The 18,782-nt window shown below is 46.7% G+C and overlaps 2 protein-coding genes across 14 annotated transcripts in view; both read right to left on the bottom strand.

Moving 5' to 3' along the window:
- LOC111568893 (calpain-2 catalytic subunit-like) overlaps nt 1-16,704 on the bottom strand; it is a 31,462-nt gene extending 14,758 nt beyond the window's left edge. The window contains exons 1-7 of the mRNA XM_055010129.1: nt 16,253-16,704; nt 9,940-10,009; nt 7,970-8,091; nt 7,702-7,835; nt 7,429-7,597; nt 6,436-6,519; nt 6,088-6,173 (exon numbers count right to left, since the gene is read on the bottom strand). Coding sequence (XP_054866104.1) covers nt 6,088-6,173; nt 6,436-6,519; nt 7,429-7,597; nt 7,702-7,835; nt 7,970-8,091; nt 9,940-10,009; nt 16,253-16,489 — 902 coding nt within the window. The 5' untranslated portion in view covers nt 16,490-16,704. The remainder of the gene's footprint in view (nt 1-6,087; nt 6,174-6,435; nt 6,520-7,428; nt 7,598-7,701; nt 7,836-7,969; nt 8,092-9,939; nt 10,010-16,252) is intronic.
- A 1,634-nt stretch (nt 16,705-18,338) lies between these two features.
- The window catches only part of LOC111568891 (calpain-2 catalytic subunit-like), a 32,056-nt gene continuing 31,612 nt past the window's right edge, over nt 18,339-18,782 (bottom strand). For all 13 annotated transcript variants that reach the window (XM_055010108.1, XM_055010110.1, XM_055010112.1 and 10 more), the window contains one exon: nt 18,339-18,776. In XM_055010108.1, coding sequence (XP_054866083.1) covers nt 18,753-18,776 — 24 coding nt within the window. In that variant the 3' untranslated portion in view covers nt 18,339-18,752. The remainder of the gene's footprint in view (nt 18,777-18,782) is intronic.

An 18,782-nucleotide genomic window follows, 5' to 3' on the forward strand; every position in this document is an offset into this window, starting at 1 on the left:
CAAAAACACGTATTTTTCAAGTACGGTGAGAGGATTCGAAACCACGTAATCCAGCGATAAAATTACGAGACCACCGTTTTATTCATTGTGCTACCGATCAGCTCGACAAGCATTCCGCTTCATCCATATAGATTACTGTCATTCTGTCAGGTATTTAACACCTGGTGATTGTTCAGGAATCACGCCCATGTCAACTGGGGATAATCACAACTTAACACAGGCTGCCTCGTTCAGTCATCCACGTCCTAACCGTCATTTCAGAGCACTTTAACCGCTGACAATATTTAAAATAAATAAATAAATAAATAAATAAAGGGAAGGGAAGTAAAGGGATTCGATCTGGTCAAAACAAACAATGGTTTACTCGCTCTACACAGTGAGTCATAAGCAGGAGGTATTGAGGTACACTACAGTCACATTTGAACGTTACAGCTACAGATATTCCTGCTGGACACTGAAGATATTGTGCTGCCATATTTGTATATTTAGCCTACATGTACTCAAAGGTGGATTAGGAGCATGTCATTAAATCAGATACTGTCAAACACCACAATTCACAGTCTTCCTTCCTCAGTCTTCCTCTGCGACATCTTTCAAAGTATCTTCTGCCATTTCTAAACCAGCCAGGGTGTTTGGGAAGACACAAATCACACAAATATATTGTTTGTTTTGACCAGGTCAGATTCCTTCCTTTAAAAAAAAATATATTGTCAGCGGTTAACGTGCTTTGAAATGACAGTTAGGACGTGGATGACTGAACGAGTTTTTATTGTTTTCTGAGTGACTAGTTTAAACAACGTGGTCTCAGTTTGTTCCGATGCATTTTAGCAAATCAAGCTGATGTTTTGCTGCGTGTTGTTCTGATGGGAGGCTGCTGAGGGTCTGAGTGTTTCTGAGAACAAACCCGAGTTAAACTCGAAGTTCTCCTCTGGATCTGTTCCACTGAACTCACAAACTAACACACAACACAGCAGTGGACGTACTTCTATGTTGTGGGTTTTCTTGGTGAGACAATAAATAGTTTTGTGACTCGTTCTTAACCAGGCAGCCTGTGTTAAGTTGTGATTATCCCCAGTTGACATGGGCGTGATTCCTGAACAATCACCAGGTGTTAAACACCTGGCAGGATGGCAGTAATCTATATGGATGAAGCGGAATGCTTGTCGAGCTGATCGGTAGCACAATGAATAAAACGGTGGTCTCATAATTTTATCGCTGGATTACGTGGTTTTGAATCCTCTCACCGTACTTGAAAAATACGTGTTTTTGATTTTGGCCCACACATTTCTTTTTACTGTTTGTAGATGATATTTACATGGATATAGACTTTATTAAGCAGTGATGCCGACGTTTTTCGGCGACGTCTTCTTTATCTGGTATCTTTATTTCACGTAAATCCAGGTCTGATCGTGACGACTCTGCAAACGAAACATCTGGAGACGGAAACTATCGCCAGTTAACCTGATCACCAGTCAAACTGGAACACCGGCAAGCTGCACGCTAGCATCGGGGATCTTCGGGTGAAGCCAGGTCTCCGTAACGATGAGAATGCAGCAGTCTCGAACGTGGCGATTACCCGCAAGTTGTAATTCCAGGTCGTCCGTTTTGTGTGTGATGGATCTGGCATTGGTGAGGTACAGGCTCGGTAGAGGTGGCTTGTGTGGATTGGTCTTTAGCTTCAGCAGAAGGCCAGACCTGCGGCCCCGCTTCTGCTTCCTCTCTCTCCGCCGCCGCTTCCTCTTCCCAAGCCCGACAACAATCCACGGAGAGCCCGGCGGTCTCGCTATCTCGTCTGGGATCTTGTGGTTATGGTGAAAGTCTCTGGAAACAGCTATCTTGTGTCGATAGCCGATGTCCACAAGGTCTTGGCGGGTGTATTGGTTGTACGCCGAAGTGAACGTACATAGAGTGGAAAAACAAACAAGAATAGAAAGCAAAAAGGAGCACTGAAAGGGGGAGCCGTGAGCCGCTGCGTCCGAACGCGCCGCCATCTTGGGATATATATGTGACGACGAAGAATCTGAACATACATGTTTCATGAGAGAAAAACAATCAATAACTGCTTTATTATTGATATTTAAGTGTTAATATTTGAGTTATTGATTGTTGATATCAATTTATTGGTTATTAATATCAGGTTATTGATTGCTGATATCAGGTTATTGATTGTTGATATCAGGTTATTGATTATTAATATCAGGTTATTGATTGTTGATATCAGGTCATTGATTATTAATATAAGGTTATTGATTGTTGGTATCAGGTTATTGATTGTTGATATCAGGTTATTGATTGCTGGTATCAGGTTATTGATTGCTGATATCAGGTTACTGATTGTTGATATAAGGCTATTGATTATTAATATCAGGTTACTGATTGTTGATATCAGGTTATTGATTATTAACATCAGGTTATTGATTGCTGATATCAGGTTATTGATTGCTGATATCAGATTATTGATTGCTGATATCAGGTTATTGTTGATATCAGGTTATTGATTGCTGATATCAGGTTATTGTTGATATCGGGTTATTGATTGTTGATATCAGATTATTGATTGCTGATATCAGGTTATTGATTGCTAATGTCAGGTTATTGATTGTTAATATCAGGTTATTGATTATTAATATCAGGTTATTGATTGCTAATGTCAGGTTATTGATTGTTGTTTTGCATTCTATGGTTTTCTTTCTATATATTTATTAATCCTCTCACTCGTCGCTCCAGGCTCCGGTCCATTCCACTTGTCCCCAGGGGTTCCTGACCCGGATCAGCTGCAGCGTGTCGCCTCTGTATTCCACCTGCAGCCAATCAGATGAAGAGTTACACCTGACTCACCTGCAGCCAATCAGACAGAGTTGCACCTGACTGAACTGCAGCTCGTGTTAATAGTGAAAATCAAACCAGGTGTTCTTTGTTTGTAAAGTTTGACTGAATCTGATTTTCTGATTTATTTATGACTAACGTTCCTGAGAAGAACAGATGTTCAACCTGAGAACCTGCTAAGACTCACGGGAACTGTGGTGTCTGAGGGGCAGGGCTTGTTGGTGGGCGTGTCCTCACCTGAGCTGCACCTGTCAGCGAGTAGGCGTGGCCTTTCACCAGCTTCTGATGGGTCACCGCCTCCGAGTCGGCCGAGCTGGTGATCTGGAACCGGTTTAGACAATCAGCGTCTGGATGGAGGGTTCTGGTGGTTCTGTTGGTTCTGTCAGGGTTCTATTGGTTCTGTCTGGGGTTCTGTCGGTTCTGTCTGGGGTTCTATAGGTTCTCTCTGGGGTTCTATAGGTTCTGTCTGAGCTTCTGTTGGTTCTGTCTGGTGGTTAAGAACGAGTCACAAAACTATTTATTGTCTCACCAATAAAACCCACAACATAGAAGCACGTCCACTGCTGTGTTGTGTGTTAGTTTGTGTGTTCAGTGGAACAGATCCAGAGCAGAACTTCGAGCTTAACTCGGGTTTGTTCTCAGAAACACTCAGACCCTCAGCAGCCTCCCATCAGAACAACACGCTGCACAACATTAGCTTGATTTGCTAAAATGCATCGGAACAAACTGAGACCACGTTGTTTAAACTAGTCACTCAGAAAACAATAAAAACTCGTTCAGTCATCCACGTCCTAACCGTCATTTCAGAGCACTTTAACCGCTGACAATATTTAAAATAAATAAATAAATAAATAAATAAAGGGAAGGGAAGTAAAGGGATTCGATCTGGTCAAAACAAACAATGGTTTACTCGCTCTACACAGTGAGTCATAAGCAGGAGGTATTGAGGTACACTACAGTCACATTTGAACGTTACAGCTACAGATATTCCTGCTGGACACTGAAGATATTGTGCTGCCATATTTGTATATTTAGCCTACATGTACTCAAAGGTGGATTAGGAGCATGTCATTAAATCAGATACTGTCAAACACCACAATTCACAGTCTTCCTTCCTCAGTCTTCCTCTGCGACATCTTTCAAAGTATCTTCTGCCATTTCTAAACCAGCCAGGGTGTTTGGGAAGACACAAATCACACAAATATATTGTTTGTTTTGACCAGGTCAGATTCCTTCCTTTAAAAAAAAATATATTGTCAGCGGTTAACGTGCTTTGAAATGACAGTTAGGACGTGGATGACTGAACGAGTTTTTATTGTTTTCTGAGTGACTAGTTTAAACAACGTGGTCTCAGTTTGTTCCGATGCATTTTAGCAAATCAAGCTGATGTTTTGCTGCGTGTTGTTCTGATGGGAGGCTGCTGAGGGTCTGAGTGTTTCTGAGAACAAACCCGAGTTAAACTCGAAGTTCTCCTCTGGATCTGTTCCACTGAACTCACAAACTAACACACAACACAGCAGTGGACGTACTTCTATGTTGTGGGTTTTCTTGGTGAGACAATAAATAGTTTTGTGACTCGTTCTTAACCAGGCAGCCTGTGTTAAGTTGTGATTATCCCCAGTTGACATGGGCGTGATTCCTGAACAATCACCAGGTGTTAAACACCTGGCAGGATGGCAGTAATCTATATGGATGAAGCGGAATGCTTGTCGAGCTGATCGGTAGCACAATGAATAAAACGGTGGTCTCATAATTTTATCGCTGGATTACGTGGTTTTGAATCCTCTCACCGTACTTGAAAAATACGTGTTTTTGATTTTGGCCCACACATTTCTTTTTACTGTTTGTAGATGATATTTACATGGATATAGACTTTATTAAGCAGTGATGCCGACGTTTTTCGGCGACGTCTTCTTTATCTGGTATCTTTATTTCACGTAAATCCAGGTCTGATCGTGACGACTCTGCAAACGAAACATCTGGAGACGGAAACTATCGCCAGTTAACCTGATCACCAGTCAAACTGGAACACCGGCAAGCTGCACGCTAGCATCGGGGATCTTCGGGTGAAGCCAGGTCTCCGTAACGATGAGAATGCAGCAGTCTCGAACGTGGCGATTACCCGCAAGTTGTAATTCCAGGTCGTCCGTTTTGTGTGTGATGGATCTGGCATTGGTGAGGTACAGGCTCGGTAGAGGTGGCTTGTGTGGATTGGTCTTTAGCTTCAGCAGAAGGCCAGACCTGCGGCCCCGCTTCTGCTTCCTCTCTCTCCGCCGCCGCTTCCTCTTCCCAAGCCCGACAACAATCCACGGAGAGCCCGGCGGTCTCGCTATCTCGTCTGGGATCTTGTGGTTATGGTGAAAGTCTCTGGAAACAGCTATCTTGTGTCGATAGCCGATGTCCACAAGGTCTTGGCGGGTGTATTGGTTGTACGCCGAAGTGAACGTACATAGAGTGGAAAAACAAACAAGAATAGAAAGCAAAAAGGAGCACTGAAAGGGGGAGCCGTGAGCCGCTGCGTCCGAACGCGCCGCCATCTTGGGATATATATGTGACGACGAAGAATCTGAACATACATGTTTCATGAGAGAAAAACAATCAATAACTGCTTTATTATTGATATTTAAGTGTTAATATTTGAGTTATTGATTGTTGATATCAATTTATTGGTTATTAATATCAGGTTATTGATTGCTGATATCAGGTTATTGATTGTTGATATCAGGTTATTGATTATTAATATCAGGTTATTGATTGTTGATATCAGGTCATTGATTATTAATATAAGGTTATTGATTGTTGGTATCAGGTTATTGATTGTTGATATCAGGTTATTGATTGCTGGTATCAGGTTATTGATTGCTGATATCAGGTTACTGATTGTTGATATAAGGCTATTGATTATTAATATCAGGTTACTGATTGTTGATATCAGGTTATTGATTATTAACATCAGGTTATTGATTGCTGATATCAGGTTATTGATTGCTGATATCAGATTATTGATTGCTGATATCAGGTTATTGTTGATATCAGGTTATTGATTGCTGATATCAGGTTATTGTTGATATCGGGTTATTGATTGTTGATATCAGATTATTGATTGCTGATATCAGGTTATTGATTGCTAATGTCAGGTTATTGATTGTTAATATCAGGTTATTGATTATTAATATCAGGTTATTGATTGCTAATGTCAGGTTATTGATTGTTGTTTTGCATTCTATGGTTTTCTTTCTATATATTTATTAATCCTCTCACTCGTCGCTCCAGGCTCCGGTCCATTCCACTTGTCCCCAGGGGTTCCTGACCCGGATCAGCTGCAGCGTGTCGCCTCTGTATTCCACCTGCAGCCAATCAGATGAAGAGTTACACCTGACTCACCTGCAGCCAATCAGACAGAGTTGCACCTGACTGAACTGCAGCTCGTGTTAATAGTGAAAATCAAACCAGGTGTTCTTTGTTTGTAAAGTTTGACTGAATCTGATTTTCTGATTTATTTATGACTAACGTTCCTGAGAAGAACAGATGTTCAACCTGAGAACCTGCTAAGACTCACGGGAACTGTGGTGTCTGAGGGGCAGGGCTTGTTGGTGGGCGTGTCCTCACCTGAGCTGCACCTGTCAGCGAGTAGGCGTGGCCTTTCACCAGCTTCTGATGGGTCACCGCCTCCGAGTCGGCCGAGCTGGTGATCTGGAACCGGTTTAGACAATCAGCGTCTGGATGGAGGGTTCTGGTGGTTCTGTTGGTTCTGTCAGGGTTCTATTGGTTCTGTCTGGGGTTCTGTCGGTTCTGTCTGGGGTTCTATAGGTTCTCTCTGGGGTTCTATAGGTTCTGTCTGAGCTTCTGTTGGTTCTGTCTGGGGTTCTATTGGTTCTGTCTGAGCTTCTGTTGATTCTGTTGGTTCTGTCTGGGGTTCTATTGGTTCTGTCTGAGCTTCTGTTGATTCTGTTGGTTCTGTGGGTTCTGTCTAAACTTCTGTTGGTTCTATCTGGGGTTCTGTTGGTTCTGTCTGGGGTTCTGTTGGTTCTGTCTGGGATTCTGTTGGTTCTGTCTGGGGTTCTGTCGGTTCTATTGGTTCTGTCTGGGGTTCTGTCCGTTCTTTCTCTGGTTCTGTTGGTTCTATTAGTTCTGTCTGGGGTTCTGTCGGTTCTGTCTGAGGTTCTGTCGGTTCTATTGGTTCTGTCTATGGTTCTGTTGGTTCTGTCTGAGGTTCTATTGGTTCTGTCTGGGTTTCTGTTAGTTCTGTCTGAGGTTCTGTCTGGGGTTCTGTCAGTTCTGTCTGGGGTTGTGTTGGTTCTTTCTGAGGTTCTGTGGGCTCTATTGGTTCTGTCTGGGATTCTGTCAGTTCTGTCTGGGGTTCTGGCGGTTCTGTCTGGGGTTCTGGCGGTTCTATTGGTTCTGTCTGGGGTTCTGTTGGTTCTATTGGTTATGTCTGAGGTTCTGTTGGTTCTGTCTGGGGTTCTATTGGTTCTGTCTGGGGTTCTGTTTGTTCTATTGGCTCTGTGTTGTGTTCTGTTGGTTCTGTCTGATGTTCTGTCGGTTCTACTGGTTACGGCTGGGCTTCTGTCGGTTCTGTCTGGGTTCTATGTGTGTTCTTACGTCGATGGAGCAGCCCATCAGTGACCCACGGGCCAGGGCCTTCTGGATGATGTGGAACAGGTGAGGGTTCCGTTTCTGCAGCTCGTGGACCTCAGCGATTCCTCCGGTGAAGTCCTCGAAACCCTCAGTGGTGGAACCTCCAGACAGAGCCTCATAGCATCCATTCAACCTGCAGAGAACAACAAAACAGAACCACACTGATCAGAACCGACAGAACAGAACCACACTGAACAGAACCACCGGACCAGAACATGTTCTGCTGGAAGTTCTTACTTGGCGTAGGCCTTCTCCAGCAGGGCACTCCAGAACTCCCGGCCCTCCACCGAGTGGACGAACATCAGTTCTCCGTCTTTAACCGGCAGCCGGTCATCGATCACCATGTCCACCCACTCACCAAACTGCCAGAACTACAGACAGACAAACGGGTTAGAGAGACAGACGGGTAGAGAAACAGACAGGTTAGAGAGACAGACACACAGACGCTGTGATTGGCTGAGAACACAGCGCTCTGATTGGATAACTCTGGTTCCGTGGGTTCTACCTGGAAGTGGAAGATGCCGGCGTATTCTCCGTCCCTGAAGCTCTGTCCATGTGGAACCACTCGAGCCAGAACCTCCCGGTTCAGTGTCAGAGAAGCGATGGCAGCCAGCAGCCAGCAGTCACCTGGACAGGGGGCGGGGCTCAGGTCAGGTAGGTGAAGGTGCTGAGAACCAATCATCTTTGTTCCTGTGGAACATCTGCTGGACTAAAACTATTCTATTCACCTCCTGAACCTGCAGAACCTGTAGAAACTCATGAACTTGTAGAACCTCCTGAACTTGCAGAACCTGTAGATCCTCCTGAACTTGTAGAACTTCCTGAACCTGTAGAACCTCGTTAGCTCTTCGGCTGCTAAGAGCGAGCTAATAGCTGAGTCATTACTTTCTGGTTGAAGCTTTTGTCTCAGAGATCTGAGGGTTCTAATGTTACCTGGCTGTGATCAACCAATCAGAGTCAAGGGGGAGGAGCTAAAACAGAGTTTCAGGTTGAACTGCAGGCAGTGTTTCCTCAGAGAGACTGGGATAAACGCAGCAGAACCAGAGAACAGAGGATCTAGTAGCTGGAGATCCATCCAGCATGGAGGAACATCTATAGATGATGAGCAGAGGAGAGAGGAGACATGGAGATAGAAGAACATCTACAGGATGAGGAGATGGGAGGAGCATCAGGAGAACTTCCAGCTGGTTCCTCCTGAAGCTCTTCTGAGCTCCAGAACCTTATGAGACCCTCCAGAAGTGTTTCCAGGACTGATCTTTCTGTTCTCAGTTCTGATGCTCCTTCAGTTTGAGGAACTTCCTGAAGTTTTTCATCTTTAAATGTCCAGAACCAGATTTATGTTGAAATAAACGACTCTGTCTGGATGATTAGTAGAAAAGTTCAGATGTTTAAAACATTTTCTATGTTTTTTGATACTTTTAAACAATATTTTTCTGACTTCGTTTATTTTAAAGCTCATTTGCATATTTGAAGCTAGAACAGATTCTCTCTGAAATCTGCTGCTTCACTTCCTGTTCACCTGAACTCAGGGAATCCAGGAGCAGCTCTGCCTTCTGATTGGCTGCAGCCCCTCAGGTGTCTCCCTCCGTTACCATAGAAACCATTTCGAGAACAAGAGACGATGTCACAGCTGCCACCCCTTCGCTGTGTTTATGGTTTCTGTTGACAAGACGACACACGCCTCACCTGAACACACAAACCTCACCTGTCCACAGGTGAACACGCCCAGCTGGTGGAATTTTCCAGCTCAGGTGTGTCTCTAAAGCTGACATCAATCATCCGACTGTTGTTTTTGTGTCTTTTTGTGTCGTTGTGTTTCCCCATGCTGGATGCTGCTCCTCTGTTCTCTGTTTCTGAGCCGAGACTCATTTATTTATTCATCCAGGAGCTTTTTCTATCCTCTAATGTTAACTTTAAACATATTTAGAATCATTTTTTTTCCAACTATTCTGCACAGCTTTAGGTCATTTCACACAGTTTTTAAGTCTTTTTTGCAGAAGTTTGTGTCATGTTGAATCTGAATAATTCCAGCAGAAGGAGATGTTTCACCATGCTGGATGGATCTTTAAACAACTCTGGACATTTTAATGACATTTTAGACTATTCTGGGGTCAATTTATGGAAGTTCCTGTAATTTTTGACAGTTTTTAAGACACTCTTGCACTTTTGTTGCTCAAGTTTCAGTCATTTTGGACACATTTTGAGTCAGAGTTGCTTCAGTCTCAGTAAAATCAGACCAATCTGCCCAAAATGACTCAAAGCTTCTTCAAATTCCATCAGAAAGGATGCAGAATTACCTGAAACTAGTTTAAAATGACCCAACATGAGTTCAGGATGTTAACTTCACTAATTCTGGACGATTTTAGACGTTCCTGAAGAACTGTCTGAGTTTTGACTGAATGTTCCCTCAGGAACCGGTTCTCAGAGCTCAGTGGTGGAACCGGTCCATCCGGTCTGACGGCTCAACGTCCTCACCCAGAGCTCCCTGACAGACGTCCGTCCTCGTCGCCCCGGAAACGATGAACTCTGGAGAACAGGTCAGCTCCTGGAGACACACAACAGCACACAACAGACACACAACAGACACACAACTTGGTTAAATTTGTCTGTTTCCTCCTCAGTTTGGTTCTTCTGGTTTCAGTCTTCTGGTTTATCTTCAACTCCTCTGGATTCTATACCTACCATCAGGCATGGGGGTGGCAGTATCATTATACTATCAGTTTAACTGACTCCAGTCTGAGACAGAAAGACCACAAATGTAGTGGAACGGCACCAGTTCTGGTCCTGTTCCACTACATTTGTGGTCTTTCTGACTTGGTTCTTCTGTTGATGGGTTTAAGTCAGGACTCTGGGGAGACCAGTCTAGAACCTTCATTCTAACCTGATGGAACCATTTCTTTACCTCGTCTGATGCGTGTTTGGGCTCTGGTTGAAACATCCATGTCCAAGATCAACCTTCTGATGATGGTTTTAGGTTTTCCTGAAGAACGTGTAGGTGATCCTCCTCCTTCATTATTCCATTTACTTTGTGGAAAGCTCCAGTTCCACAGAGCATGATACTGCCACTACCATGCTTGATGGTAGGTTTGGTGTTCTTGGGGTTGAAGGCCTCACTCTTTTTATCCAAAGAACCAAAACTCATGATTGTTTTAGTGACTGGAAAGTGGAGAAGCAGCACATCAAGAAAAAACATGAAGAACATAAAAGAAAAAGAAATAGTCCTTTAAATTCAGATGTTTACGACAAAAACAAGGCACAAAATGACAAAAATGAGACATAAAACGACAAAAACCACACAAAACGACAAAAACGAGACACAAAATGACAAAAATGAGACACAAAATGACAAAAACGAGACATAAAATGACAAAAACGACACAAAATGACAAAAACGACACAAAACAACAAAAACGAGACAAAATGACAAAAATGAGACACAAAACGACAAAAACGAGACACAAAATGACAAAACAAGACAAAACGATAAAAACGAGACACAAAATGACAATGAGACACAAAATGACAAAAATGAGACACAAAACGACAAAAACGGCACAAAACAACAAAAATGAGACACAAAATGACAAAAACGAGACACAAAATGACAGAAACAAGACGCAAAACGACAAAAACGAGACGCAAAACGACAAAAACGAGACACAAACACTGAGATGATAAAAGCTTCTTTATCTGGGGTCCGTTTCACGAAGCAGGTTCAGTGAAAACTCTGAGTTTGTTAACCCTGAAATGAGGGAAACTCAGAGTTTTCCGTTTCACAAAGGGAGGTAACTCAAACCCGAGACAGAGGGGTAACTCTAGCCTGTTTCACAAAGAGAGGTAACTTAAACTCTCGGTCAGTTACCGTAGTAACAGACTCTCTGACTCTAACCTGGTCGGGACCAGGTTTATCTCAGTAAACCTCGAGTTTCTCTCAGTCTCCGCCCTCTTTCAGCCACACGCGATTTGATTTCCTCATTCATTCAGTCAGCTGGCGAGTTTTGGCGAAGTCTAGTTCTGCCGTCTGTAAATGTCATGTCTTTTTATGATGAAGGAGCAGAATTACTGCACAGAGAATTAAATATTCGTCAGGAGATTGTTATCAGACCACGCATAGATGTTGTCGCATTTCCGGACAATTATCTCTTAGGGCGGTACCGTTTCACATCACAGTCCATAATGTACATCCACAACTTCATCCGTCCTTACATTTGCAACATTACCAACCACAGTCATGCTCTCACATCCCAGCAGATATTGTGTGTTGCGGTGCGGTTCTTTGCAAATGGAAGTTTTTTTTATATAATGTCGGAGATGCAGAGCACTTAAGTAAGACAACTGTATGCAGGACGGCCAGAAAAGTGTGTCTGGCCCTGAAACGACGTTTACCATCTTTGTCGTTTTCCCTGGACATAAACCTGTCAGAGCCATCAAGGCTCTGTGTGTGTGTGTGTGTGTGTGTGTGTGTGTGTGTGTGTGTGTGTGTGTGTGTGTGTGTGTGTGTGTGTGTGTGTGTGTATACATATATTGTTGGCTGAGTAGAAGTCTGTCAGTTTAAATAGGCTTAATTATTTAACAGAACATGATATGGATGCAGACATTTAGGCTGTGTGTGGGGTAAAACCACTGCACAGTCAAACATCCATCCATCCATCTTCTACCGCTGATCCGGGTCGGGTCGCGGGGGCAGCAGCTTTAGGAGGGAAGCCCAGACCTCCCTCTCCCCGGCCACATCATCTAGCTCCTCCCGGGGGACCCCAAGGCGTTCCCAGGCCAGCTGGGAGACATAGTCTCTCCAGCGTGTCCTGGGTCTTCCCCGGGGCCTCTTCCCAGTGGGACGTGCCCTAAACACCTCACCAGGGAGGCGTCCAGGAGGCATCCTAATTAGATGCCCAAGCCACCTCATCTGGCTCCTCTCTACGCGGAGGAGCAGCGGCTCTACTCTGAGATCCTCCCGGATGGCCGAGCTTCTCACCCTATCTCTAAGGGAGAGCCCAGCCACCCTGCGGAGGAAACTCATTTCAGCCGCTTGTACCCGCGATCTTGTTCTTTCGGTCACTACCCAAAGCTCGTGACCATAGGTGAGGGTAGGAACGTAGATCGACCGGTAAATTGAGAGCTTCGCCTTTCGGCTCAGCTCCCTCTTTACCACGACGGACCTGTACAGCGCCCGCATTACTGCGGAGGCCGTAGCAATCCGCCGGTCGATCTCTCGTTCCATCCTTCCCTCACTCGTGAACAAGACCCCGAGGTACTTAAACTCCTCCACTTGGGGCAGGACCTCATCCCTGACCCGGAGAGTGCACTCCACCCTTTTCCGGCTGAGGACCATGGACTCGGATTTGGAGGTGCTGATCCTCATCCCAACCGCTTCACACTCGGCTGCGAACCGATCCAGTGAGAGTTGGAGGTCCTGGCATGATGAAGCCAACAGGACCACATCATCCGAAAAGCAGTGACGGAATCCTGAGGTCACCAAACCGGACCCCCTCAACACCCTGGCTGCGCCTAGATATTCTGTCCATAAAAATTATGAACAGAATCGGTGACAAAGGGCAGCCCTGGCGGAGTCCAACTCTCACTGGAAACGAGTTCGACTTATTGCCAGAGATGCGGACCAAGCTCTGGCACCGGTCATACAGGGAACGGACAGCCTGTATTAGGTGGTCCGTTACCCCGTACTCCCGGAGCACTCCCCAGAGGGTTCCCCGAGGGACACGGTCGAAAGCCTTCTCCAGATCCACAAAACACATGTGGACTGGTTGGGCAAACTCCCATGCACCCTCAAGGACCCTGCTGAGGGTGTAGAGCTGGTCCACAGTTCCACGGCCGGGACGAAAACCACATTGCTCCTCCTGAATCCGAGGTTCGACTATCCGGCGGACCCTCCTCTCCAGTACCCCTGAATAGACCTTCCCGGGGAGGCTGAGGAGTGTGATCCCCCTATAGTTGGAACACACCCTCCGGTCCCCCTTTTTGAAAAGAGGGACCACCACCCCAGTCTGCCAATCCAGAGGCACTGCCCCCGATGTCCACGCGATGTTGCAGAGGCGTGTCAACCAGGACAGCCCCACAACATCCAGGGCCTTGAGGAACTCCGGGCGGATCTCATCCACCCCCGGGGCCCTGCCACCAAGGAGCTTTTTAACTACCTCGGCGACTTCGACCCCAGAGATGGGAGAATCCACCCCCGAGACCCCAGGCCCCGCTTCTGAATCAGAAGGCGTGTCGGTGGGATTGAGGAGGTCTTCGAAGTACTCCCCCCACCGATTCACAACGTCCCGAGTTGAGGTCAGCAGTGCACCATCCCCACTATACACAGTGTTGACAGTGCACCGCTTTCCCCCCCTGAGACGCCGGATGGTGGACCAGAATCTCTTCGAAGCCGTCCGGAAGTCGTTTTCCATGGCCTCGCCAAACTCCTCCCATACCCGAGTTTTTGCCTCGGCGACAGCCGCAGCTGCAGCCCGCTTGGCCAGCCGATACCTGTCAGCTGCCTCCGGAGTCCCACAGGCCAAAAAGGCCCGATAGGACTCCTTCTTCAGCTTGACGGCATCCCTTACCGCCGGTGTCCACCAACGGGTTCGGGGATTGCCGCCGCGACAGGCACCGACCACCTTACGGCCACAGCAACGATCGGCCGCCTCAGCAATGGAGGCACGGAACATGGTCCACTCGGACTCAATGTCCCCCACCTCCCTCGGGACATGGTTGAAGTTTGACCGGAGGTGGGAGTTGAAACTCCTTCTGACAGGGGACTCCGCCAGACGTTCCCAGCACACCCTCACGATCCGTTTGGGTCTGCCAGGTCTGACTGGCATCCTCCCCCACCATCGGAGACAACTCACCACCAGGTGGTGATCAGTTGACAGTTCCGCCCCTCTCTTCACCCGAGTGTCCAGGACATGCGGCCGCAAGTCCGACGATACGACAACAAAGTCGATCATCGAACTGCGGCCTAGGGTGTCCTGGTGCCAAGTGCACATATGGACACCCTTATGCCTGAACATGGTGTTCGTTATGGACAATCTGTGACGAGCACAGAAGTCCAATAACAGAACACCACTCGGGTTCAGATCGGGGGGGCCGTTCCTCCCAATCACGCCTCTCCAGGTCTCACTGTCATTGCCAACGTGAGCGTTGAAGTCCCCCAGCAGAACTATGGAATCCCCAGAAGGGGCGCTCTCCAGCACCCCCTCCAAGGATTCCAGAAAGGGCGGATACTCCGAACTGCTGTTCGGCCCGTAGGCGCAAACAACAGTAAGGAACCGTCCCCCCACCCGAAGGCGAAGGGAGGCCACCCTCTCGTCCACCGGGGTAAACTTCAACACACAGTCACCGAGCCGAGGCGCAATGAGTATTGACACCCCTGCTCGGCGCCTCTCACCATTGGCAACTCCAGAGTGGAAGAGAGTCCAACCCCTCTCGAGAGGGCTGGTTCCAGAGCCCCTGCTGTGTGTCGAGGTGAGGCCGACTATATCAAGTCGGAACTTCTCAGCCTCGCACACCAGCTCAGGCTCCTTCCCCGCCAGAGAGGTGACGTTCCACGTCCCTAGAGCCAGCTTGTGTAGCCGGGGGTCGGTACGCCAGGCTCCCCGCCCCTGGCCACCACCCAACACACATGGCACCGGACCCCTATGGCCCCTCCTGCGGGTGGTGGGCCTGCTGGAGGGGGGTCCCACGTCTCTTCTTCGGGCTGTGCCCGGCCGGGCCCCGTGGGAAGAAGCCCGGCCACCAGACGCTCTCCATCGAGCCCCACCCCCGGGCCTGGCTCCAGGGGGGGACCCCGGTGACCCGCATCCGGGCAAGGGACTCGTGGTTCCAAAGTTTTTAATCTTCATTGGGGTCTTCTGGGCTGCTGTTTGTCTGGTCCTTCACCCAGGACCTGTTTGTCTTGGGTGACCCTACCAGGGGCATAAAGCCCCGGACAACATAGCTCCTGGGATCATTAGGACACGCAAACCCCTCCACCACGATAAGGTCGCAGCCCAGGGAGAGGTCAAACAGCCACTTAATATTTAGGCTACTTTACAATGTAAAACATGATCAAAATGAGGTAGCTCCATGAGATTATGCCGACTTCTTACCTGTTTTAAAAATGTTTTTATATTTCATCTTAAGCTCCTGCCACATGCGCTTCTCCCCCGCGGGATTGCACCTAAATGAAATAACTTAATAGGCTACTATTCAAACAGTTTTCCCCTGTAATATTATTGTGATTTAAACTTCCGCATTGACCCGGGCAGCAATGTTCTCCCACGCCGTCTCCCTCTCTTTTGCAGCTGCAGGTGCTGCACTTCTTTCTAAAAACATGCTCAAACTCGCTATATAAGCGCATTAAGATTTCCAATTCAAACGGCGTAGTCCTCCGCTTCCCCGTTGCCACGGTGACTCGTCGAATCGGCGCTCCATTGATACTGGCTTTTCAGAGTTGTGGTGCACGCGCTTAACTCCGGGTGAAACTACTCCGAGTTGATTAAACCAACTCAGATCAGCCGTTGTGAAGCCGAAAACTCTGAGTTTTCTATCTCAGAGTAGATCAACTCAGAGTTCAGGGTTAAACTCAGAGTTTGTTGAACCTGCTTCGTGAAACGGACCCAAGATGTCCAGAACTGTTTAAAAGTTGTTGGAGATACATTTAGCATCTGAAGGCTCAGATAAGTTAAAATTTAAACTGACAGTTTTTCTAACGGACTCTGGTGTCTATGGAGGATCTCCGTCTCTGGACCAGAACCTTCCACCGTCTGCACCAGACTCCGTTAGAAAAAACACCGTTTTTAGAAACACTGACCGTCGGCCTTATCCAGTCCACCCCCCGGATCTTGTAGGCCCCGGGGCCCAGCTCGTTGAAGCCCAGAGAGGAGGCCTCCGCCGGGAACGTGTCGTCCTGGAACAGGCAGCCCGACTGGAAGCAGCGCTGCCGCAGAGCCTCGTAGTCCTGGTTCAGGTACCGGACCGCCTGACAGTTGGAGCCGACGCCCTGGTCCTTCTCCCTGCGGTGCTGCAGGGTGGCGGCGATGCCCGACATGCTGGTCTGAAGGGTCCTGGAGGGTCCTGGGGAGTTTCGAAGAGGGTGTGTGTCTGCTCAGGCTACAGGTGAGCTGCCAGGTGAGGCGGGTCGTTCTAGATCATTTGTCAAGATGCAGAGTGAAGCTTCCTCTGAGCTTCTCCACAGTAAAAGCCTGTTTTAGTTCCGTTTCCACAGCAGTTTTTAAAAGTTTTAAAAGTGTTTTTATCAGATTAAAGTCAGAGATGCTTCTCTCCTCCAGACTATAATCTACTGGTTTTATTCTAAACTGTTTCTGTACCTTTATATGAGCTGCTGCTGGCCCCGCCACCCTCAGGAAGAAGACTCTGCTGCTGGCCCCGCCACCCTCAGGAAGAAGACTCTGCTGCTGGCCCCACCACCTTCAGGAAGAAGACTCTCTCTGTCTGACAAGTGAATCAGACTTTCTATCTTCTCATGTTCCAGTAAATCTATGTGAATGTTGTTAGCTGCTGTGTTTGTTGTTAGAAAATCAGTATTTAGATGAAGCTAATGCTGGTTAGCATGTTAGCATGTTCACAAAAACAGAAACATCTGGAAATGAGAAGAGCTATATTGTAGTTCAGCTGGATTAGAATGTAGTTTAATGAGTACAGAGAGCAGGAGAGAAGCTAACAGATGCTAACAGATGAAGCTAACAAATGCTAACATAAGAAGCTAACAGATGCTAACAGAAGTAGCTAACAGATGCTAACAGAAGCTAAGACATGCTAACAGGTGCTAACAGAAGCTAATCGATGCTAGCAGATGCTAACAGAAGAAGCTAACAGACGCTAACAGAATCTAACAGCTGTTAACAGATGCTAACAGAGCTAACAAAAGCTAACATGCTAACACACAGTAACAAGCCCAGTCCTGGTTTAATGGTTGAAACTAAAGTTTCTGTGAATGTTCTGTAGAAACACGATGAGTGAATCTGAGGTCCAGGAACAGAAGCAGATTTTAGAGATGTTCTGATGGAACTCAGCAGGTTCTGATGATCCACAGATCACTGATGAGAAGCTTCCTGAACCCTCTGAAGGCTTGACATATCCACTGCTGGTGCTTTTACTTTGAAGGGCTCTGCCTCAGTGAGCTGCTGCTAAATCTGTCAGGATGGAGGGAGTTCCTGCTTCATTCCTGCAGCCTGAATCATCCTGGTTCCTTCTGAATCATCCTGGTTTTTCCTGGTTTCTCATCCTGGTTCCTCCTGAATCATTCTGGTTCCTCCTGAATCATCCTGGTTCTTCCTGTATCCTCCTGGTTCTTCCTGGTTCCTCCACAGCTGCCAGATGTTTGCAGCTGTTTCGTCTCTGAGCTCCAGTTTAACTCGGATCAGCTGTTTCTGTTCCTTTGACGTCACACCTGAGCAGGATTCATCATCTCACCTGGACTGAGCGTTCAGGTGAGCGGCTGCCCCCTGCAGGTAGAACTCAGTCACTGCAGCTTCAATGAGTGTGAAAAATCATCTGAAGGGTTGGAACAAACCCTCCTCCTTCTTCTTCTTCTTCTTCTTCTTCTTCCGAACTCCACTATGTGGTCTAAATGTGGTTCTCCTATTGGTTCTCCTTCATGTTGCTAGTGAGCAGGTGCATGTTGGAGTTTGTTCCTGAAGGTAGCTTTTGAAACGTCCTAAGATGTCGGGTTGATTCCTTCAGATCGAGTTCAGGTTTGTAAAAGCTGCTGGTTCTAGAAGTTCCCTCATGCCCTGAACGCAGCATAATGATCAGCAGCTGTCAATCAGTCTGTGTGGACACGCCCCCTGTCGGCCTGAACAGGTAGAACACCTGAAGGACTGTGAAAGAATTTCACTGCAGAAGCTCAGAAGGTTTCAAATGAGGAGCTGAAGGTCTGGAAGTTTCAACATGGTTTATTTTTATTATCATTCATAAAAACTTTTCATTAAACAATCATCATCACGGGAACTGGAGCCAGGACAAGATTAAAGTCAGGATAAAGTCAGATTAAAGTCAGGTTAAAGTCAGATTAAAGTCAGATTAAAGTTAGGTTAAAGTCGGGATAAAGTCAGGATAAAGTCAGATTAACTTTACTTTTACTCAAAATTATCAGCAGCTTAATTTCAGATCAACATAGAATTCACATCAGATTAACTAAATATAAACTTCAACTGAACTCCAGTTTAACTCCAGATTAATTTATATTAAACTCCAGTTTGTCTCCAGATTAATTTAAATCTAGCTCCAGTTTATCTCCAGATTAAGCTCAGGTGTTGCAGGTAAATTTCCCAGCATGCTCCAGGAGAGAGTCAGTTGATGGCAAGGCAGAGCCACTGTAG

This window comes from Amphiprion ocellaris, chromosome 4 (assembly GCF_022539595.1).
Source record: "Amphiprion ocellaris isolate individual 3 ecotype Okinawa chromosome 4, ASM2253959v1, whole genome shotgun sequence".
Classification (NCBI taxonomy): Eukaryota; Metazoa; Chordata; class Actinopteri; family Pomacentridae; genus Amphiprion; species Amphiprion ocellaris.